This window comes from Aptenodytes patagonicus, chromosome 10 (assembly GCF_965638725.1).
Source record: "Aptenodytes patagonicus chromosome 10, bAptPat1.pri.cur, whole genome shotgun sequence".
Lineage (NCBI taxonomy): Eukaryota > Metazoa > Chordata > Aves > Sphenisciformes > Spheniscidae > Aptenodytes > Aptenodytes patagonicus.
In genome coordinates this window covers 4669815-4695190 of record NC_134958.1, presented here as the reverse complement: position 1 = coordinate 4695190, position 25376 = coordinate 4669815, and the positions used below count along the sequence as shown (strand labels likewise).

At 37.9% G+C, this 25376-nt stretch overlaps 1 protein-coding gene across 4 annotated transcripts in view; it reads right to left on the bottom strand.

Moving 5' to 3' along the window:
• The window catches only part of ADAMTSL3 (ADAMTS like 3), a 189513-nt gene that overhangs the window by 150464 nt on the left and 13673 nt on the right, over window positions 1-25376 (bottom strand). For all 4 annotated transcript variants that reach the window (XM_076347884.1, XM_076347885.1, XM_076347886.1 and 1 more), the window contains exon 3: window positions 7386-7505. In XM_076347884.1, the coding sequence (XP_076203999.1) occupies window positions 7386-7505 (120 nt within the window). The remainder of the gene's footprint in view (window positions 1-7385; window positions 7506-25376) is intronic.

Below are 25376 nucleotides of genomic sequence, written 5' to 3'. Positions count from 1 at the left end.
GTAGCAGAACTGAGTTAAAGACTTTACAGTAGAATATTTGCCCAAGCACACATCCTTCTGTCTGCATCGGGTTTGGGGGGGGCGGGGGGAAGGACGTTGAGTCTATTGCTAGGAACTGAAAAATGTATTTGGGAAAACTCTAAACTGAAAACCCTCAGAACATGAAACACTGAACATGAGTTAAAAAAATTCAATCTTTTATGAAAAATGTGCATGGCAGAGACACTATAAAAACAAGGCACTTTAATATTAAAAGGGGTTTTTTGTATATATATAGACCAACCTCAAACTGAATAAACATGTAATTGTGGCCCCAAAGATATGTCCAAGAAAAAAGGAAGAAAATAAGTATATCAGAAAGTAATGTGTTTTAACAATTGAGTTCTATTTTCCATTAGTAGAAGAGATACTCCTGATTATTTCTCATTCAGTCCCTGCAAATAGGTATTTCCTCTAGTCTGAATCTTCTTTCTGCCCAAGTCAGTGGTCTCAGTCACATACTGTGTCCAAGCCGCTCTCAACACCACTCCAAGCAAGGGTATATAGCAAAGCTTTATGCATCCCTGTATAGCCTTTTATCATCCATTAGAGCAGCCTCAGTATCCGTCCCGCACCCAGTGGACCAAGAATAAGAGAAATACCTGAAAGTTTTGTCCATTCTCCTTTCTTCCTTGAGAAGTCATTTTGGGGGAGGAACTTGCAAATGAGGGGCTGCTTCTGCTACCTGGGAATCCTCTGCCAGCTGCTGAGGCCAGTATTATCACAGCCACAGAAGGACTAAGGATCCAGGCCAACGAGTTTTACCACAGAATTTAGTGGAATAGGATTACAGCCTCATAGCAGGTATTTGGTCCAAATTGAAGTGATATAAAATGTGGTGTTTTCTGCAGAAATTGTATTATTACAGATTCCCTGCGAAGGCACTTATCCTGCACGAGGTGTAGACCTGTAAGTACGATTTACATGCAGACACCTTTGGCAGGGTTGGGACTAATGCAGTAATACGAACAAAACAAGGAAGTCTGTAGTTCTTAGCGCACAAAGAAAAATGTACCGCACGCAGCACTTCCACTATTTTCTCTGATCAACAAAACCCTGAGCTTAAAATATTAGCTGGTGCTTTAAAAAGTGCCAGTTCCCCATTCAGTTGGCCAATAGACAAAAGCATATTAAAACAGTTTTCAGTTTACCAAGCAATCTGTCACGCACAAGAATATATCACTAATGATATAATTACTTGTGCATATGCTAGTCACACACTTCCAGCAAGCAATTAGCCTAAACAAAAGTATTGTTTGAATAGGATCATGCCTACTGACTTACGCAGTACCAGTCTCTGTAAGAGCAGTTTTGCCTGAAATTGTAAGTGGGTAATGTAATGCTCTTAATCCCTGCCTCCTTTCCCCACCTCCCACTCCAAATCAGAAACACATTTCACTTGATTACGGAGCTAATTTCCTTATCCAAGTAATATATATATTAAAAAAAATCTTAAAAATAGCGGTCCAAATTAAATCTGCGAACAGAAAATAAAGGTATTGAAAAAACAAGCAAAAGAATTGAAAATACGAGGGAGCACCTAACATCAGCTTCAGTTAAATTTCCACGAAAACACCAAATGATGCATTTTATCTTCACACAGCCTTACAAACACATGGCTCTAAACTCTTTGAACATGATTTAAAACTCCTTATTAACATCTGTAGGATTAGTATGGAGTAGCACAAACCTTACCTCATAATTTGCTACTTACACAAGATGTCCCAGCTAAGAGAATGGAACCACTTGCAGGATTCATCAGTGGAATTTGTGTTATTCTAATATCAGCACATTGGCTGAGTAAGGACTGCAAGGTCAGTCCCTTACTCAGCTGAAGAGGAATATTTCTAACATAATACTGAAATTCAGGTAGCCAAGCATTAGCAGTTGCACCTCTGGTGCTTAGACAAAATTAAGCCTATCAGCTCACTGTCAGAATACACAAATGAAACCATCGGGAGTGTTTGTTGGTAGAAGGTTTGGATTGTAGAAAGACACCTGAAATAGTTTAAGCCCACCTGAGAACAGCTTTTTTCATTCCAAAAAGAATCTTTAAATGAAGAGCTAGACATTGAGATTCAAGACGTTAAGTCTTTTTAATAGTTCTGAATGCTTCTTCAGGGTATCAACAAAAATGTCAGGTCACAGTATAACACAAGTTTCTGGCTCCTTCTCAAAAGAGGAGTGTTTGAGCTTTATGTACTTGGGTAGCAGGCATGCCACTAACTACAAATCTTACTCCCTTTTCAGGATTAGCGCTTGTCTTCACTGATGTGTTAATTTGTAATAAGTTTGTCCCTTACATGACTCATCTTGAAGCCCAAAAATTTCTAGCTCCATTTCACGGTGATTTACATGCAAACTAGTTGGCAATGGAATAAAAAGGCTCAGACTAGGAGCAGAAGCCAGCAAGCAGCTGATACTCAAAACCAGGCAGTGACTCACGTACAGTTCCACAGGCAGACCAGGGAGGGTGGCAATCATCAGCAGGTGGAGTGGAGAAAGCAGGTGAGGAATTGAGGAAAAATGGCTGTCAGCCCAGCTGGATCCATAAGACAACTTCTGTCCACATAGTAGTTTACTTTAGATGAGGTGAAAAACTTACACAACAAACACTACCATCTATTGCTGGCTGATTACAAATAAAAAGGTGGAATAATGGGTTCCATCAGTTTATTTCTACATTAATTTTTGAAGTCATCCAGATCCTGGGTTCAACTGCTTTTTTTTTTTTTTTAATTAACACTTTAAATACTGTGCTTCTTCCCCCCCGAAAAAGCAGAAACCAAGCCAGAGTATTTCTCTTCGTGGAGGACAAGGCATATATCAGAATATTTACTCTCCCAATTTTGGCATTCTCTTTATAGCAGACTTTTCTAGCAAACCCAAAGAAAGGCTAGTTATTAAAAGAACTGTAACAGCCTCAGCCTGTGTATTAGAACTTGCACATCTAGTTGAAAACAGACTCACTGGTTTCTACCTTACCTCGCATAGCTAAACACTCACAAGTCTGAAAGTGCAGATTTTCATTACTTTAATCGCTTGCTGGGTGGTTTCAAGGTGCCCATATTTACCACTCTTCCTGACTGCATTTTTTTAAAAAAAGGTTTGTTTAGAAATACTACATTTCTCTGCCAGGATTGGACTACTTAGTGCCGTATGTCTAACTCCAGAATCAGGGTGTCCTTGTTATGAGTTTAAACTGGTAAACATCATAAAATTTAGAAGGAGCATGGTCAGCTAGAAAGCTAACTGGTCAAGCAAATATTTTCTCACTTAAAAGAAGATAACCTCTTTTTCTTTTTTCTTTTCTCTCCCCCCCCCCGAGCTGTCTCTTTCAGCCAGCCAATCAAAGTGGAAAGGTACTTCAAACATACTCAGCCCAACCAAGCTTTCACCGCTGTCCTTGTTGGTGGTCCGTCATATGGAATGGTTTTAATACTTGGAAGCAATACCTTAAGTGTCAGAAAACAAGAACATTTTATTTCTGCAAGAAAGCTTTCCAGTACTACTAGTATTCTGGAAGAGAAAAAAATTCCTTGTAGTAGATTAAAAGGTGAAAAGCCAAAAGAAATCAGAAAGGAAACTAGGAAACTATTCCTTATGGCAAGGTTCAACTTATATCTCAAAGTTGGGGGAAGGGCTATTACTTATATATTTATTTTAAAACTCATTCAAGAATGACAGGAGAGGGGCATATTTTTTTCAGTCTCTAATTTCTAATGGCAGATGAAGTCTTTGGCTATGCATCAGAATCTATTTGGTACTAAGTTAGATTTAAATTACATTGACTCAGTAGAATTTTAGAAATGCAGTATGCAATGCACTGATGCAAGACATAGCTTGCTGAACAATGCGGGAGCTAGAAGAAAATGCTCAATGTAAACATTTCTACGTTTCTGTTCCTTGGGAGCTCTCAAAAGTATTTGCTTTGAATCACTGTTTTCCTTTTTCCCTGAAGATAAAGCAGTAAATGTGTCAAAACTATAATGTACCGTTCTGTCCAGATGTCACCTCCGTGAATAAAGGTGGCAGTATCGAATCAGGTCTTATAAGGTATTTTCTTCTATAGTCATAGAGGGGGTAAGAAAAAGATATATTCACTGAATTTTGAAAATATCTAGCCAAAGAATTTCATCTGCATGTAATTCTTAAGTACACACATAGCAACAGAATATGCAAAGGGGTTAGTGCAATCCTGTACAAAAATGAGAGCACAGTCCTGCCAGATTAAACCAGAACAAAATGTACTATCTTGCATGTACAACATGAATCCATGTGTAATTTTGCTGGGTTAGAAAAGAGTACAGTGTGTTCCCATTAATATTTACTCATCTTCCATTTCAAACTGTAAGCTCGTCTTTTCAGATAGCAAATACTTTTGAATATTTAAGTAACAGCTAGTTCTATTTTACTGAGATTACTTACTAACAAAGGAATGAATGATCCTGATTAAACTGGCTCCCTGCTTGAAAAATATCACACACAACAGCCAAAGAAAACCCCTTTGAAACATTCCTGTGTTTGGAGGATGTAAGGAAACTAATCTTGGATCATGAGGATGATGATGCTATATAAAATAATATCCATCTACCCCAACAAACTGGAAATTTTATTGGCCTGGATATGAGGAACAGTGCAAGGGGGGAAGGGCACACTTGGGAAGATACGGAAGGATCACTTTTCCTGCAAGGGTCTCGACATCTTGGTTGCTAGCCAAAAGAACAGAGGTTGTGACCCACCCTCTTCTCCCACCCCCGTGCCACAGTCTTAGGAAACTCTCACCCCTTTTATCTGTTCTGCTCCCTTCCACGAATACAGATGGAGGTATGATCTTCACAGTAGATCGGATAAGACTGATCTCTTGTTTTGTTGGGGTCAAGTGCACAAGGTTATTTCACTTTTCCAATTTTCAACTAAATTAACGTAACTTAGGATGTGCAGGAACCCCAGGACTCTGTAGGGATGCCCACAGGACAATGCTGGTGTTCAGGGAAAAGGAAGGAATGTATTTCCTACAGGCCAGCACCCCTTCACAGGGGGGCAGGATAGAAAATGAATTGCTAAAACTGAATTAAGGTGTGTGAGAAGATGCTACTGCCTTTTTTTTTTTTTATTATGTGGCAACCTTCCTGTACTGATTCCATTTCTGTGTTGGATACATTAGGTAATTAAAAATGGCCTTTCAATGTACATACATTCCTCTCTTTTTATTCACGTGCATATCCTTATCACAACTACCACATATCAAGCCTATCCATACCGGCTTACAAAAATTCAAGAAATTATTTGACAAAGGATTTTCACCCTCTGGCTTAAGACTTCCTTCCATTCATAGAGTAAATGTCATATGAAAGAGTAGAATGAAACACAGAAAACAAGAAGAATTCAAGTTTTCTGGCTTAGTTTGACCACATGATAAAATTGAGTTTTGTGTGAACATTTCAGCAAAAGCTTAAGTAAGTTATAACTGTACATTATAACAATCCTATGATTAATGTCCTAGAAAGTTAAGGAGAATAATCTTTCTATTTACTGAAGAATTCTTGGCTTACTCACAGGAAGGTAAACTAGAAATATACATCAGTTCCCATCTGCATTCAATGTATTTATATTTTTTAATAAATAATGCTTAAGGACTGAATTTCCTTTCAAAAGAAACTACTACTAATACCATTGCTTTTATTTTCAACATTCTGATATTTTAGCACCATTTTCAGTTCCAAGAATTCAAACTTAATTTCATACTGCTCACTGAGTGTCTGGGAAGAGCCAGCTTCAAAGCTGAATCACACTTGTGAAAGAACAGAAGCTGACCATATTCCCAGATCCAATTCAGATCCCAATGGAATAACTGGAAAACTTTCCATCAAATGGAATTGAGCCTGGAACTGGCTGCTGGTATTTGAGGGGGGGGGGGTTTGGGGGGGGAATCATTTTGTTTGTTTTTTAATCAGGTATGCTATTCACATAGTCCAAACAGTCTATTCAAAGACTCAGACTATCCCTCTGTTATATTTGATTTACCATCTTCTCTAAAACGTGCTCCATTTAATGGAAACTATTTTGATCAAAGTGTATAACCTCTACAGTGTTTTTCAACTACTGTCATTAACTGCAGCCCGAGATGCAGCTGCATTTTACTGTCCTGTAAGTTATTGCTTTCCCAGGTGTTTGGTCCAGGGGACATCTTATCTAAGTACCTTTTCTGTTGATAATCAAGACCCTCTAAGGTAGCAAAAGTATGAAGTATTGTAAACGTATTTAAACTAAATTCATATAATTTACAGTAGCTCAGCATGCTTTCTATTGTATCTTTTCTGCTTCCTTTTGTCTGCCTAAAAAGATACTCAGCCTAAAGCTTTAATAAACTCATCTCAGTTCTCTTCTTTTTAGAGTAGTGATGAGCAAACTATTTTTCTCAAAGTAGCTCCTGCAAGGAGACCATCTTTCAAAATGAAGCTGCCAATCACTTGACAGAACCATACCTTATGACTGCAGGGCAAGTTTGGCTCCTCTCACTTTTACAGGGAGTGTTTCCTAACAAGTTCCCTCCTCTTACATTAAGAAATGTACTGTAAGTGTCTATGAATGTAATTCAGGCAGTTTTGATGTGAAGTTCAACTGACTTCTGGAACACATTGTGTTATGAGTAAATTTCCACAGCATGCCACACATTTCCTAGGTTTACTTTAGATCTTTTGCCAAGATTAACAGCATTTCTTTCATGTTGCTTTCTTTACATTTATATCTATATTCCATGTTTAACATAATGTTTCTATGGGTCTGGATAAAGCATTAAAGATCTTTAACTTTAAAATACGTAATTTGTTGCTTTCTAAACACTCTGCTTCATCCATTATTACACTTCGCATTTGTTTCTTTGTAATTGATTCAACCTTCCCTTCTGAAAACTTCATGAACTAATAAAATGTGCTGACTTTTCACAAGCTGGGAAATGCAAGATCTACCTTATACTGATTTATCCATGAAATAAAACAATTTAGAATAGGTCAAACAATTCACAGAAAGGACAACCACCTCTAATTCTACACATTTCACAGAACTAACTATAAACATCTATTAACACATCACTAAAACATTGTTGCTTTAATCTCTACTACATCCTATTAATGTTTTCCATAAGTGGTTTTGATCTATTATTTCTACAATTAAGTGCCTTAATTTTCATTTTGTATAGTGTGTTATCATTCAATTTGCTATAAATTTGATGTGTCTTCAAAAGATAACACACACTTTGTATCTTAATTTGTTTCACAGTAATCTATATCTCAGAGTTACATGAATGTGACAATCTCTATCATTTTCACATATGGCATACCGACCTGGTCATCATAACGGTAAGTGAGGAACTGTTCCCCCGTGGTATCCTCAAGAAAACTCCCCTGTGGAGAAAGTGCAAACTCGGGCAAGAAGTATGCACCTTGGGATTGCTCTGCTCTTGTCTGTAAGAGATTCAGAAAGGTCACGTTACAGCTACTACAAACACAAGTCAAAATTTTAAAAAACTCTGTGCATATAAATTACAAAGACCAGACACAAACTTCTGGAAAAAAACAAGTGATTCTTTTTCAGGCACAGTATTTCTGGGTGGATACTTTGCTACAGAGGTCTGTGACCAGGATATGCCAGATGCTTGCAGGGGTCCAAAACCAAACAAGATGCCTCAATAGCAGAATCATCTATTAAACAAAAATATACTATCTCCGGCTTATCAGCCATCACTGCTGAAAGACACTGTGAAAACCACAGTGGAAAAGCAACATTAAGCTACACTTTCTTTTTCCTTATATGCTTCATTAGATAGTTACTGGCTGCTGCAGATAACAGGCTTCCAGTTAAATATAGTATATCTATTCTAACAGGAAGATATAAAGACATAGAATCATAGAATAACTCGGCTTGGAAGACACCTTGAAAGCTCATCTAGTCCAGCCTCCTCAAAGCAGAGTAACCTATGAAACCGTGACACAGTGAATTACTTTCCTATCCTGCAGGAAGATATTACTGCGAAGAAGAAATCGGAAGGGAACGGGGAATGACTGGAGTGAACGCCAGGCAGCGGTCCATATTAGTTCTGTACGCTATTCACAATCGGTGAAGAGCATTTGAGAACAGACTGGGAGAGGAAGAAGAGCCCATTTGGAGCTACAGAGGAACTAACTCTGTCAGAATCGGAGTCAGTACCTCCACCTGGGCTGTCTGACACCTGGGCCCTTATTAGACAAATGGCTTTTGTTTAACTGATCTATGTGTGTTCAGTAATCATGACGCACCTGAAATGTGCTAGACACATTGAACACATGCTGGTTGAACACCCTGTCATTGCACTGTAGGTCTAAAGCATGCCAGATACGTAGCAAATGTACTGCACAGACTCTTATGTCCTTATTCCTACTACATTGTAACTCTACCCTGAGAAGCTAATTGGTTTGCATACTGGAGAAAATAAGCAATCATCTTTTGAATGCAGAATATTGAGTCCAGCTGTGGTAGGGGGAGAGTGGAAAGGGCAAGGAGATGAAAATTACCTTCCAAAAGGTTGAAACCTTTCAGGGAAGAAAACAAGGCCTGAAATGTACAAGTTACTGCTGGACATTTCCCAATGAGTCCACTTAATAAATGGGGTTTAATTAAACTGTTTGCTGTATTTTGACATATACATAGTAATTTTACATGAAAGCTAGCAGTTGCCATCGACCAGTTTCCAGACTGTTGGCTAGAACTGTACCAAATATAGGTGTGTAATCTCAGTGCCAGGTAACTAGAGATTTCAAAAGTAATCCACATAATTTAACCAGTTTGTGGTGGGAAAGGAAGGCAAGACCTTCTGCAGTTTCTCTCTTGCAGTAAGTTCACTTTCTGAAGCTCACAACTTATCTCACAAAAGGCAGATGACATGTCATTCGCAGTATGGGTCTGGAGAAGCTTACGTTGCTTTTGCTTACTCTGTTCTGCAAAGAAGAAGCTGTCAGCTTCTCAGGCTGTAAACCCCATCATTTGTGACAGCATTAGATTAACATATTTGTTTCAAATCAAGCAATCTTCATATAAACTAGAAATAGCTTGCAAAGGACATGTCTAGACTAGGGTAAAAGGTCATATTTTAGCATGCAAGACTGAACAAGATTTTAAAGAGGATTTTTTCTTCAGGCCTGCATAAGAGTAATTCATGTTCACATCATGTTATCCTGACATTTCTATAAAGCCTGTTATAGCAGTGGTCTCACTTGTACACTTCAGCCAACTGACTTTATTTATGCAGAATTAAATCATAAAATATGGAGAATAAATCTACATTTGATAACAATAGTTTCCCCATAAAGCAACCAAGAGAGGTCCACAGTTATGCTTCATGCTGAATCTGAGCTGGCTGCAGCCGATGCAAACCTTGACATGCCAAGTATAACCCAGACATGAAACTGGCTGACATAATCTGGCATTTTTCCCCACTGGTTTCAATGGGCTATCGATAGATCCTATGTGAGGGAATATGGCAATGATGTAATCCTATGATTTCAGCACAGGGCTAATGGATGAGAGATATGCATTCTAAATCTCGAGCGGCCTGGGTTAAAGTACTTAATGCTTCTACCTCAGTTTCCCCAGGTGTAAAACACAATTACAACACCAACTGACCTATATTAATGGTGTATTGTAAAGTTTAGTTTATATTTGTAAAATACTTTGGAAAAGAATAGTGTTAAGTGCTAGCGATTTATAACAATGTTTTTGAAAGAGCTGCTTAATTTACCCCAACACACGTCTTAGATAAATGTATATATCATACAGTTGCCTAATTTCCCATAAACAAATTCGACGGCAGAATATGTAGCTATTAACTTGTTTGTGTTTCTCATATTTGTAAGCTAAACATTTAAAATAGAAAGTCTTCGGACATGCGTCAGTATTATGCTTTGAATATAAAAGATGCCAACATCTGAAGCTGAAATAACAAGTTAATAAATATGACATGAAAAACTAAGGGCTTCTCTCACACACGTTCAATTTTCGTATTAAAAGCTAATGAGCAGCTAGCCACTGGAGAAGCAGAAGAATGCTTGCTAGATTAAGGCAAGCAAAATCTGTCTTCCAAGCATGGAAAACTTCAATGTAAAAGATGAATGTTTTATAAGGTTACACAGGAGGTTACAATGGAAACTGATCTGCTAACTACAGCAATAGGTACTGCTACCTACCTAATATAACTAAAGTAAGGAAGAAGGCAGCAAAACATTCAATTAAAAATAAAAATCTAGTAAGATCACACTACGAGTTGTCACGGCAAACTGATGTTGAAGCCAAGTAATTACAGCTGATAAACAACCCAAATCAAGAAGTCCATTTAAAAAAAAAAAAAAAAAAATCAAAGCTTCAAATGCTCAAAGAACTTTTTTGTATCAACTCATCAAAGTAGCAGAAAAACATTTTTCCTCTCTGGATACAGGTAATTCAAATAAGCTGCATGTGTCCAATGCACTTTCATTCATACGTTGTACTGAACACAAAACCTACTGTTTCCACTTAGTCCACTTTATTCCCCACTGAGGAATCTACCAATATTCCTTGTGAGGCTTTTATATTTCTATGGGCACTTTTGCTTAAACATAATTCAAATTTCAACAGTCTGTGGGTTTATAGTATATTTGGGATCATCTCTGAATGACTTAGCTAAACCGATACAAATTCATGTTTTAAACTAAAGACTGCAAGTGCAAGTTTCAGAAAACAACTACATTTCATGCTAGTGTTTTAAGTCTGTTTAACGGCCAGTTTAACATTAATAGCTTTAAGTTAAAGGTGTCAAATTACAAGTACACTTAAGATTTAGAATAGGCATTTTAAACCAGCTTCTATGAGCTACTTAAGCATATGAAGACAGTAGAAGGTGCTAATGTAGTCAAACCAGATCTAATAACATTCACTGCATAAAATTCATTGAAATCATTATATCCGGTAGCAAGGAAGTGTGTAGTACTGTACTGACAAAGAAGAAAATCTGAAAGTTGGAAACATTGGTGTTTGAAAATCTTTCTAGGTATCGGTTAATCAGAACATGTAACTTATCAGTCAGAAACAAAAAAAATAAGGTCTTTGCTACATCATTCTACCGATGTGATCAAGGAGAAGTATCCTGATAAGCAGATAACATATGTGGGTTCTGGAAAGTGTAAAATGGCACCATTCTTATTCAAAGGCTTATGCTCTGAGCACAGCTTTGATCTCAGGTTGTGATTGCTTCCTCACTCATCACTCCCCACCTGAGTGCTTAAAGACTAAATTACTCTTCCACTTTCAATTGCAGAAGACAAAATGAATAGCTTATATCCAAGCCTCTGGTTTTTGGATCTCCCTCCACTGAGAGTTGCATGTTGTCATTTTTACTGCTGCCCGATTTCATTGCTCTGTATACTACTCTGACTAGAAGCATCTGCCCGAGTTGAAGTTGCTGGATTTGAGGATTTTATATTTTATTTTATTACTGAGAGATGATTACTAAGTGCTTCCCAGCCAATGCTGACATTACCAAGTAGCATGACCGAGTAGGACTGAATCGGCAGATAAAAATGGTGTGCAGGACCGAATGCCCACAGAAAGCATATCTGAAGGAGAAGGGCTTATTTTAAACTAGCTCTAGTCAATCCTATGGACTGAGTATCTCTTAGTGACTGAAGCACAGTAGGTGTGCTGCTGCGGCACATCTTCTGGTTCAGTTTGACCCAAAAGGAATCCTGCTAGCACACTCTGAAACCACTACACAACGCAAACTACTTTAACTGCTCTTGTTTTCCTTGATACCCAGGATTCATATTCACTATTGCCATCCAACTCACTTGTAACTATCAAATCAGAGCAATCGCTGAAATGTAGAGTTTCCTTATGACTAAAAATTACAAATATTAATCATTGGTCATGCCTTCCAAGGTACAGATTAACAATTTCATCCAAGGATTTAAACTGTTATTGTAATTTCAGATAAATTAAAAAATGTAGTTTAGTCTACAATTCTCGGGGATCATTTGATACAAAGGCTATGACAAAGTTCATTTGATACAAAGGCTATGACAAAGTTCAACCAAACCTCATAATAACTTGCCACTATTCTATTTAATCATAGCCCCCAGGAGACTGGAAAGTAATTGTTTCATATGTATATATAAACAGCTGAAAGTTGTTTTTATTTATGAATTTATATATTTTTATATATGAATTTATATATAAACCGCTAGAAAGTGAGCTTTCTGCTAAGTCTGAGTTGTGAAGGTCAAGAAGATGAGAAAACAGAGATGGAATGTCTCAAAGAAATGACTTGAACATAACTAGAAATAAAACACTAATCTTTCAGGTACAGAGGAATTTTTAATTTTAGAGTTTCTTGGCACCAAGAACCACATTAAGAGAAAAATAAGAACTATGCTCTTACGTACACTTCTTAATGCAAATCAGCATTACCTAGACTTAAATCAGTCATTTCCTAACTAAGCCTGCGTGCTTGCTAAAATTGGGAGCATAATGAGAACAATCTGCTTTGTGTAATGAAGATGAAAACTTCAAAATTATCTATTTTAAATGCCAAAGATGACAAAATACCACACTCTTCCTGAAACTGCCTCAATAGCTTCTTTTTAAAAAGAGGAACAGACAAAAGATAAAGGTCCAGTCACCTAAAGCTTTATAGTAATGCACAACTGCACTATCCTGCCCAAAATAAATTCTATAAAAAAAGACCAGCACAGCGAAGGCAGTTTGCTACCCATGGTTTTGTGGCTCTTTTATTAATTCTTGTTGGAAGGGGAAAATTGGGCAGGGTCTCGAGAGTGTTAGTTTCCAAAATCACTGTTTTAGGGAAAAAGATGGGAAAAGCAGATAAAGTGAGAAAAACTATCTGCATTCTTAATGACATGTAAACACGTTTGTCAGATTAATATGCATGGCAAGTCCAATCATATACCAAAATGTGTGCCTTCCGATTTAATTCAGGTTAAATATCTGTCTACTAAGCTGCTGTAACGTATGATTTACGCCCGAGGGAAGTAATATACCAGCTAAGTAGCAGTTCAGTTTAATGGATTTTCAAGGAGTCCAGTACAAAAATGTTAGATAGAGCATAGCGCTCCAGCTTCATCACAACATGAAGAAGTGTGTTAGCAGATAAACAAAGTTACATTAACAGTTCAGAACTTCAGATATCTCCAGAGCAAGCAATCCTGATGAAAAAATATCTAGTAAGACTCAGATTAGCTTTTGTCATGGCCAAGATTTACAAAAATAACTTCCTAATGCTAGACGCTCTGAAACATTTAAAGACCCTGCAAGTGAACTGAGTTTCCACAGAAGCTGCCAGCAGCTCAGCATTTCTGGAGACCGGGCCAATTATTTAATTATTAATATTAAACTAAGCGGCCAGCATTTCAAACCAGAATTAAACTATAAACATCATTTCTTCTAAAAAAAGAAAAAGGACTCCGCTGAACTGGTGAAAGCCAAGCATTTCTTCATAAAAGAACCCTGAAACACTGAAGATGACTGTCAGATTTCATCAGGGAAGTCAGTGAGACAACCTGAAAGACCGAACCAGAAGTTCTTCCAGGGACAGAACTCAAGTGTGTGATTCCAGGATTGTTTTTCTGTGGTGCATGCTCTGTATTAGCTAAAGGCAAACTTCAGACCTGCCTGATTTAAGCACGAATCTAATGATTTTTCCTTTCATCTCTCATTCTAGACCTGTTTATAACACGTAGAAATAAAACAAGCTTGGCAAAATGTGCCTGTAAGTTGAAGATACATATAAAGATAAACGAAAGACAATTCATAATACATAATAATACATAATTCATAAGTATTTTGCATAAGCCACCTATTTATGACACAGTAAAATGCTGTCAGCAAGCAACTTAGAAACTGAAAGTTCAGCTATTGCTTCAATAGTGTCTACTATTGAAAACTGAATTTAAGCTATAACTACAATCATATTCACAACTGCAAGAAAGCAACTGCCTACATCATCTCTGCTGCTCAAACCGAGCCCATCCTACGCCCATTCAAGCACTAGGAGTCATTCCACTGACTTGAATGTGCTTAAGATCATGTCGTCAAAACAACAGTGTTCAGTCTAAACCTTTTTTCATGCTGTAGGTTTGTACAACTTAAAGCCAACACTGAACACAAGAAGGATAACGGGGATCATTTTGGTTTTAAATTAAGATACTATCTTTCAGTCTTTTCAAAAGGACATTCCTACCAAAATTTTTCTTGATTAAATGTAAATACATTTTCTTTGGCATAGCTTGGGCTGCAGACTGAGATTAACACATTTTGAAAATCTTTTTCTGTACCTTCTAAAATGTATACTAGCAATTAAGCTTTTGGATATTTATCAACAACTACTTACGTTTTCTCTTGCTATGGTCTGGCTAAAAGATTAAACTTTTCACTGAAAGGCTGCAGTAGTATTTAGCCAAAATCTCATTTAGTTTCAAAACCCAGCTTAAATGTCAACTCTGTTTCATATTTCCAAAAGAAATATGAACCCTGGTGTTTTCCTTCTTCCAATGAAGCTGCTTCTAAATTCTGTGTTAGGCAGACTCTGCCTTCTTTCCAAAGGATGTGCCTAATACTTGCTTTTAATTGAGCTGCACTAGCAGACTGAAGTTGCTCCCAGTGATACCAATGGCAAAGTTCCCACCAACATCCTTACAGAACCAGGGCCCAAATACATCTGCAGCAGGACAACATCCCTTACAATATAACACTTACTATTGCGACTGTGAATAACACTAGATACTCAATGCTCTCTAGCTTTGCATAAATAAGAGCCAAGGTGAAAAATACAGCACTCCGACGAGATGACCCTAGAGCAGTTAATCTCCAATTATTATCAGAAAGTTAGCGACTGTGGATCAGATTCTGCTTTCTGCAGTGCCCAATTATTTCCCTAAGTCTTTAGTTTAGCCTTGGGGGAATGGGCACAACAATATTTAGAGCCAACGTAAAAGCAATTTTACAGCATATGGATAAAACATATACTATAAAATCTGGGTATTACTATTACCACTGAGAGTAGAGTTTCACATACAAAGTGTACAAGCCTATTATTAAGAACAAGAAAAAAGGCTTGCAAAGATATGGATTTACCAGTAGGAAGAGAAGAAACTAGATAACAAAAAAACCCCAGTGATTTTAATCCCTGTCTTCTGCTTTCCTGCCACAGTGGTGATACTGCTTATATTCCCAGCATAGTGGGATGTCTACTTTGTGTCTCCTTACAGGCGCTGAGAAGCTGCATTAAGTATGCCAGTGGCATCAGCGTTGAAAGGCTGAGAGGAGCTGACAGTATGGCGAGGAGGGACTGTACCTGCTGTATGCAGCGGAACTCATATCTCCTGTATGCACAGCTTGACTGCTCCAGCACATTCTTCTGTTTCTTTACTTGTTTATATAAAGGTCTTGTTCAACAATTTATCTTAAATACAGCCCTGCCTTACGATAACATGAAATTCTAACAATGGCTTTGAATGGTGAAGGAAGAGTCTACCTGCGCGTTCTCTGAGGCTTGGTGCTTTGGGGGCATGGGGAGTGGTTGGGGGATGTTTTCACTTTTTTTTTTTTTTTTAAAGATCGAAGTTTTACTAAAATCCTCTTGATGAACACTCCCTCTGTGCCTAAAACAGTGAAAGGGAAGGAACGTCTTGTTAAAAAATCTGGAAATGAGACAGAAAATACTATTTCATTAAAACCTCTTTTTAAAGTCTTGTGAGCAAGACAGACATAGTTTTTAAAAAGATTTTTTTTTATCCCTTCTTTCACCATATGTTCCACTATTCCAAACAAAACCCTCTTTTTATTCTTTATTTAGTAACCTAATAATTGGTAAAATTCTTGTCATAAATCAAGTCCTTTCAGCATTATTGGAGCATGTCCTCGTGGAACTCTCTCTCTTATTCATTGAAGGTTTCTAAGGGTCCTTATGATCTCCACAGAAAATATATGCCACAAAAGTACTGTAAGCATCCTTAGCAAAGAAACCAGGACAATCTGTAATATTTTCCTAAAGTTTTGTTAAAGTGTCCTTTACCACGAACACCATGTGGTGAAAGAATTTTTTTGCTAAACTAACAAGCTGCTAACAACTGAATGGACTCATTTGCTGGAAACAAACAGACAATCTTGCTTGTTTATCTATGGACGTGATTGCAGCTCCAGTAACATACTGGAGGAGACTGGAAGCATAACCTTTGAGGAACAGCAGATTTATTTACAAAAGACAAGAAAGGAGCATAGTTTAAGGCTATGTAGGATCACTGTCAGAGGCAGTGGAATTATAAAGCCCAACAAATCAACACATGCACGGAAGATTCACATTGCTTAAGGAGTAAAAGAAAGAACAAAATGAAATGAGAAAGGATATAGTGTGATTCCTTCATTGAACGGTAGGAGCCTCTATCATGGAGGGGCAAGCAAGACACCTTAGTAGCTTTGGCAGGCCATGCATTAACATAGACCTTAGGATCATTCAGTAATAACACAAAAAATATTGATGATTGCAGGCCACATGAGATGAATGAGAGGCTGTCGCAGGCTATGGGCTGCAGGTGCCTAATCCTTTACTAGTGAGATAAATAGTACCCAATAGGCTTGCAAGGGCAACATCACCCTTTTCTAATAAATTACTTCCTTCTCATCCACTTCCCCAGTATCCAGACTGGATAATTGCTCTAATAATGCTAAAGAAAGGGTACAAGAAAGGTGTGAATGCTGCCAGGCAACCAAGAGTTGCATCTGAACGGGAAGCCTCCTAAAAGCTAACATGAAGCAAGGATTTTGGGCAGGTGGCACTTCGTGGCACCATTTTGTAAGCAATTCTGCACAGCACTTGCAAAATGCCCCTTTTTTTTCATTTGGCCACAGTGACATGCCCACACTGATGTGACTGCAGGATTCAGGATTTAAGGAACAATATCCTCAGCTAGATATGACCAACCTTTCTACATGCGGGTTTAAACACACCAAGGAAGACAATACAGGTGGCTAGCAATTCACCTATTTATATGTGTGCAAAACGGGACATAGCACATTGTTGGGTACTGCAAAAAAATTTGTTAGCCGCTATCAAATAAATAGGTTAATGATGAGAGAAAGTAGGATACAAGACTTTACAAAATACTTAGTTCCTATACAGGATATTATACAGAGTTAGAAAATACACTTAGTTCTTATATATTATAGTATTATAGTACTATTCATCAAGAGATCTCATATGACTCAAAGTTGTCATTATCCTCATTTTACAATGGCTGCTCTCAGGAGAGTCTGGCTAAGAATGACATGGGACTCCTGACTCAGATTTTCCTGATTCTTTTTAATTTAAATTATAACCTTAATGTTATTAATGTTATGTTATGTTAGTGTGATTATTTGTATTTAATTTCCTTTTGAGTTTTTGCTTTAATAGTGATATAATTTGAACTGACATAGTAACATGCTGTTCATATACTTCAGTTGAAATTGTGCCTAAGGGCAGTGAAATTCTCATCCATAAGCTGCATAAGGGAAAAAAAACTCTGGCACTCAGAAGCCAAACACCTGCTAGAACTAGTGGCAGATCCAGATTTTTAAGAGAATTCCTGTTGTATAATGAAAACACAAAGAAGGGAAATGTGTGGGGCAATGGAATGGTATTAAAACCACAGCACTTAGGGGGGGGAAAGAATCCTAAACCACTATATACTTCAGAGCTAAATACTGAAGATCTTGACATTAAAGATGTTCACAAGTGCAATGATAAACAGAGGCTTTTGTACCATGGGGAAGGCTGAACAGTGACTCTTTATCATATATTGCAGGGCATTGCCATGCCTTTCATTGCTAGTGATAGGGAGTTTTCTCCTTGCCATCAATCTCAGTACATCTGCTGCTGATTCAGGTGGCAGGGGAAAATTGGCAAGTATGCAGCCCCAAAAAAGCCTGCCCTATCGCTAGTAATTTTTCTTCATTGCATACTGTTTATGCAATGTTGTCATCAGCAACAGCACAGTGTTTATCATGAACTGAACAGGTAGATGAAATGTATGGAATTGCTCTGCTACTGTAAATGACTACAAACTCTCATAACAGAAATAGACCTGGGAACAGGCAAACTCTCAGCCACCAAGAACTGGAATAAGTTCTCAATAAGAAAATACATCTTTGGTGCAACTATTTCAAAGATCAAACAGCCCAAAATTCAAGTAGGAGAACCAAAAAAGCATGCAACTAAGCAACTTCAACAGATTAGGAAGACAGAAAGTTTCTGACAATCAACATCTACCATCAAAAAACTTCTCAATTTATGAGACCCTCAAAGAGTCCTGTAAATACCATATAAACAGGTATAATTCAGAAATATGAAGAATGAGGTGGCAAGATTCCTCTTCAGAGATGAGTCAAATCAATTTACTGTAGGATACATAAATACCCCTCTAAAAAAGAATACACTTATGTCACACACACAAAGGTCACTCAGCTATACTAAAATAACTAAAACTAAAATAACACAAGACGCAAGAACAATCTTTATTGATCAGCAGTGTTTGCTGACCTACTTCAGTGACTTCCACAAAGAATAAATACACATAGATAAGGCTGTGTAAAGTCTTGTGCATGTACAGATTAACAGAGCAAAATTCCTCAAGTAAATGGAGAACTGACCTCAGTGGCGCCAGAACTTCTCTTGTACGTTCCAAAGGCACTAATATGACCTGCACGACACTGGCCACAGAACTGGGTGAGGAAATTTCTGCAGCAAGTTCATCATTTCTTTTTAAAATAGGAAACATTTTCTAAAAGATTCAGTCAGTTTAGAGTGTATCAAGGAAAAGGGAATATACCTAATATATACATTATTTCCACATTTAATTACCTTCATTGCTAAAATTTTGTATATTTTTGTTCTGAATTTGCCTAGCTTCTGATGTAGGCCTTTGGATGGGCTTGTAGGGTTTTTCTGTGCTGTATTACACTGTCCTTTATCATCAGAAATAATTTTCTCCCTTTTCCTCAAGCAAGATAGGAAAAGTGGTGTGTGGTGGCCTAACAGCACGCACGAATGACCAAAATACTTAAATATACTCCTGGTACTGCTGTCCCATGGAATTGGAGAGCTTGGGCTAACGCTGTTCTTCATGCACCTTTTTCAGCAGAGCACTGAGGGTGCCTGCTACCATCTTGTCAACATGTCTTCAAAGAGGGGCTGGGGCAGAGGGGTGTCCCAAAATTCTAGTTACGAAGACAGACCACCCTGAATAAGAGTGTAAATAATCAGAATGGTTCTCCTCTCAGTTACCTCTAGCTGATGAATTCTTTCTCACCTGAAAGAAATTAGACTGTAGAGAATGCCACAGCCAGATGTTCACTCTCAGGCTAACTTATGATTTACAACAGCTCAGCACATGAATGTGTCTAACACATGGTGAGGAAAACGTGATTTTTCCACTGCTAGTTTTCCACCACTTCTGATAATTTTAGTGATATTAACCCAGTTCTTCGTCTACTCTTCTTTCTCCATTGCAATAAGTCCCTTTGCAGGGTTTATGGGCTGAGCAGCCTAGCACATTGACTCGGTCAGGCACATTTTCACAATAAGGAAGCAGTTAAATGGTCACGGCTCTGCTGTAGGAATGTTGGTTTAAGGCTATTAATAAGGCACATGAGGTGAATGCTTTTCAGCCAAGCTCCCTCCACGTGTGCACACCTGTTTCAGTATGATTTTAAAGAAAAATTCCCAAAAGAAACTGTTCACAGCATGCAGTCTCTAAGTCTCAAATGCATTTTTGCAAATACTCTAGAGCTTTTAAGCTTTTTGTGCGTTACTGATGTCAGGAATACTGATACACCAACCACCAGGTAAAGCATGCTGCTTCCTAGTAAGAAATTTTCCCCAAAGAAATTATCTTTGTCTTATTAGCATCTCTGTTGTTGTCATCTACCACTTTACATTATTATTGCCACTGACTTCCAGTATCTTGCTCATTCTGACCTGATCTGCTGCTGCTGAAATGCTTTCCCTGACCTAGGCCTGCTGTTCAAACGCTGCAACTCACTTCTCCAAGCATGCATCCACACTGTTACATATTTAATTTAGCCTCATTTAAATCCCAACTTAACTATTCCCTCAGTCCAGTCATGCCAGTCTTGATATCTTTGATCCATCCACTTTCTCATTTCCTCTTAATTTTTTGAGGGGCAGGAGGGGTGGTTGTTCTCCAAGTGTACTTTGCCTTTGTCTTTGCCAGTGAAAGCATCTCAAGCAGGGCAAGGTTTTAACTGTGTGTTATATTGAGCCAGACATTGTCCAGCATTAACAAAGCAAAGGCTGACTAGAAAAAGGTCAAAAAGGGAACAAAAAGCAAATAATGTAACAAAAGAAGCAAAAGCACCCCCCCAAAAAGAAAAGTCTCCAAATCAGAAAAGACCAAATATGAAAGAGGACCTACCATTAATCTGAAGATTGTCCCCTTCATGGTCACATCTCATCTACTAGCATTAACTGACAGTACTTCACATGTACACTTACTAAGCCGCTACTTAGATAACTACGCTTTAGCGGTAAAACAAACAGCAATTAAAAGCTCACGTGACAGGCACTGCAGGCATCTGTTCACTGACAACTGTTAAGACTAATGGTCATTAGTATAATGACTCATTTTTGTTCTTTTACATGATGTGTACAGTAATGCTGGAGGACTGATATGGTGAAGGGGAAAGGGCTCTTACTGAGGTGAGAAAAGATAAACACAGGATCTGCTGCTGGAAAGAATGAAATAAATCCTCTGAATGAACCGGAATTGCTGAAATGTTAAAAGACACAGCTGAGAAAGTCAGACATAAAATGAAAATAGAAACTGCTAATTCAGAACAGGATGCCTGCTCTAATCAGGATAGTTTCAACACTACAGCTTTATCACCCATCTTCCATGACCAGCAAAGAAATTTCATTAAGCAGTTTTAAAATGATCCAGGTGATTACAGAAAGACATTCAATGAACATGACAACAAAAAAAGGATGAAGAATGGAGAACACTGAAGAACATCTGTAATTCAAAGGCAAGACATTGTCTAGCGCTCTGGAATTAAAAAAAGTATGATGCCCTCTTAAATGGTCTGCATTTTCTTTTTAAATATTTTGAGTACCAAGTGTCTTCAGTGTGACTGATCTCACTAACATACCATTTTTAACCCTTTAATGGTCTATATTTCAAATGAACCAGTAGCAAGTGTAAGTGATTAAAACAGGTATCACAGAAGGAACACTGAAAGATAGGCCCATGTGATTATATTCCTAGTCACCCATCTTGTATTCTCATTCGAACAGCTGAAGTTGAGTGAATTGCTTCACTGTGTGTGCATTACTCTGGGAACTTGGCTACCATAGCCACAATATGTGATTTGCCAATACATACCACCTGCATACTGAGGGAACGGAAGACCTTCCTGTGGAAGAATATCTTCCCATCCTGTGTGGGTGTACAGAAGCAGATGTGTACGTACAATGGATAGCTCCCAGGACAGATGAATTGAGACATGTCATAAGTCATGCATTGCTTTCCAATAATGATTATCTTTCTACAGGAAATTTAACAGAATAATTTTACTCCTTCAGAGTACCGCATTGGAGTTTACGATGGCATAGCAGATGGCTAGTAAGATAAACTGTCGTCTTTCTTCCTCTTTTCTAGCGGTTTGAAGAATCTAACTGTAGGGGATGATAACTTTTCAGCATGTACCTAGTTACTGGCATTTCACTGAATCTACCAGCAACTAAAAATTAGACACACAACTGAACACTAAGAAGAGGCTGTACACAAGCTACTGAAAAGCCCTCCTACCTTGACCAAAACAGGAAAGGTTGTGGAGGGCCTGACTCTTATTGTTGCTGCTGGTACAATCGAATCTCTTAATGCATTTGTCTTGCATGCAAAATGAGCAATTAGCTCTAAGTGACATGGACATCTTTTAGAAGGTGAGTCATTCGGCCTCCCCTGCTTCAGCAAAGTGGAAAACACCACTATTTTTCTCAGAAGTAGGACAGCTACTAAGGAACAGCTTTTCAAAAGCAGCTTTTATATACTGAATTCTAAAAGAGTACACATAATCTTGGTTTGTCCACTTGACCCTGTCTTTTGAAAAGCTGTCATGCCTCTTGTAGGACAAGGGATACTCTGCTCACTACTTTTAAAAACAGTAAGGACAAGGGGAAATGCAGAGTTCCCAATACATGTCTGATTTCTAACCAACAGTGCAAAACCACCCATTCTTGCATATCTAGCAGCTTCTCTTTTACTGCTACCATTTTCACGTAAGGTTAAACAGAATTCTTGACAGCATAGTTTAATTTTAAAGATTTACAGAAGGGTACTATTCCTACAGAATATTTTTCAACTATTCCTGAGCACTTTTGGATGGACCTGTGGCAATAACCTCCCCTGAATTTTCTTATCCGCAGTCAGCTCTTACTTTGCCAGTACAAGCTAATGCGAGCTAGGAGGCCAACCCTAACAGTTCAATATCTAAAGCTTTAGCATGGTTCCAGATTCTCATATGTTTGTCTTTAGCATTCTACGACTTTTCAAAATACAGACAGAATCCAAGAACAATGGACTGTGCAAAGGCAGGGAAATAAATTCATCCACCCTTTTATTTAATTGCAGAGGATTCCTTTTGCTCTATGTATCTATGACTTCTCGGACTGAAGACAACCATGACACTAGAAACTACTGAAGCTAGAACCTACACAATCTAGTGAATTTGCAAACAGTGCTGTGAAATAGTGTGCTTTTAATGATTCGGTTGATCTATTCTTATCCTGCATAATTATACATATCTTCACGTTCTCCACTGCTTTACAAATTGTAAACAATAAGAGTCTCACTTTCACAGTTAAGCCGTGCTGAAGTTAACTGTGGCAGTGATCCTATTTTCATTTGCACTTTTTACAGGCCTGGCTTCCTCTGCACTCTATACAGAGTACAATGGTATTATATGAAGCCTAAACAGCATCCATTTTAAATAACAAGACCCGAATATAAATCTTAACCTGTGTATTTCTCCGCAAGTTTGGCTGTACTTGGAATTATCAGTCCAGAACATCTCTATTTCAGAGCCCAGTCCTTTTTGCCAAGAGAGATGTTCTTTTATCCTGATTATAGTGAAAAAAGCCAACTTGCTGGCCTGGCTCAGGCCGTAATTATTTTGTGCCTTTATACAAGCTTTTTATAGTTCCTGGTAGAAAGGCTGAAGGGAATCCTACACATCCACACAAGGTCTGAAATTTGCTGCCCTCTTGCAGAAAACCATCCAAAAATGACTGAATGAGATTTGTCCCTTCTCTATGTGTTTTTCCTTTCTTAGAGTTAAGATAATGCATGCAGCGATTTCCCTCATTTTGTGTTACTCCAGCTTTAATAACAGAGGAAGGGGCTGACTGCAAATTGTTCTATAGAAAATACAACCAATTTCTCCAAAAAGCCTGATTACCTACTTGAATAAAATCCTCAAAGAAGCAACTACACACTTTAAAAGGAAGTATGGGACAAGAATACAATCTCCAAGTCAAAATGCCTATGCTGAGAAGATTTAATATGGTCTCTGAATCTCAAAATAAGCCAAAACTATTCATTCCTGCCATTTACAAACACAGAATCATTCCAAATTGCCCCAAAGCCCTATGAATCCAAACCAATCACCAGCATTTCACAGATTAATCAAATGCCTCATGAAGACCAAGAAAACGCAGGGCTGTGCTGCCCTCCCGTTTTTGCTCCTTCAGCATCAAGCCAAAACCTGATACCTATTCTAATTCAATGTGTTCCATACTACTGCTTCCTGGGAGGCTGGGGGCTGAAGACATGTAGGAAAGGAAAGCCTTTCTCCCAGTTCTTTACAAGGTATAAAAATTAAATTAAAAAATTCCAGTAATAGAACAGGAAACCTTGCACTTAAATCCTCAAGTCTACTGTGAGTGGACAAATAGAAAACCAGGGCACCCCACTTAAATAAATATTCCACCTACTACTACTACTATTTTTCTCCTCTCGTGTATATGAAAAACAGCCAATTTGTACTACTTTCAGAATAATATTCAAGGAACAAAGAAGTTATGTACAGCACATTTTAACCAAAGTCAAAATACAGAAACCAAATTCAACTTCAGTTGAGAAATGTTTTAAAGAAATTCAAGTTAATAGAATAAACCCTTCTCTGTAAATCTCTTTTTATAATTTCCTTTCGTTAAAGATAACAATATATTGAATTTAAGTCCATACATAAGATATCAAATGATTTTTTTTTTTTTACAGAGGATCTATTCATAGCAGCTTGTATTTGCAACATATGCAGCAAATTATACTATTAAACACTTAATCCTAATAAAGTTTAAATTTCACCCCTAACAATAAAGCTTGCACAAATCTTGCTATACTTGAAATAGGATTCTAGAAATAACCAATAAAAGTCATAGGTAGCTATCATGACAATTAATAATTGAACATTTGAGATGTAAAGTTAGCTGTTTACATTGAAATGTTCTGATGAAATATTAAGAACAAATATTAATTTTTTTTTCAATTGGTTAAGGTTTACTTTTTTTTATTTATTTACAAGATACAGGAAAATAACAGATAGGTGAGAGCCCTGTGAGTCAGTTTACATGTCTCTGAAAGCTGTGAGCTCTTATGTGCCCTCCGTAGCAGCCATGAATGGACTGATCCCACTGAGAGGCCTTTGCAACTCCAGCGCCTCGCGGAAGAGCCGAGTACCGCACCAACCCGCATGCAAATCCAGAGAGAGAGAAAAATGACTACTGCAGCAGAGATCCTCTGGTACTAACAGCCCATATAAACAGCACAGGCTGCTAGGGCAGCCCTCCAAAAAGAGGAATGGATGTAGATGAGCTACACCAGCATTTTAAAAGCTGACCAGAACTTAACAAGTATCAATGAACGGAACTTAACAAGTACCGACGCAAATGCCTCCACAAAGAGTAATAACAGCTTCTGAAAGCAAGATCCATTAGAATCAAGCACACCCCCACCTATCTAAATTTTATTTCAATTCAAGCGCTCCATATATAATGTCTGACCTATCTAATGTTAATTATGCAGCTCTGAACAGGATTTTCTTCTAAGCTACTTTATTAAAAGAGCCAATTCCAACGCAAAGATCAGGCAAGCAGGCCCCCAGTTTAACGAGACCAATCATGCCACTGCAAGCCCCAGTTCAAGCAGGTATTCAGCCTAGCAAGCTGCATCACCCTTCAACATGAAACATCATTCCTCATTTTT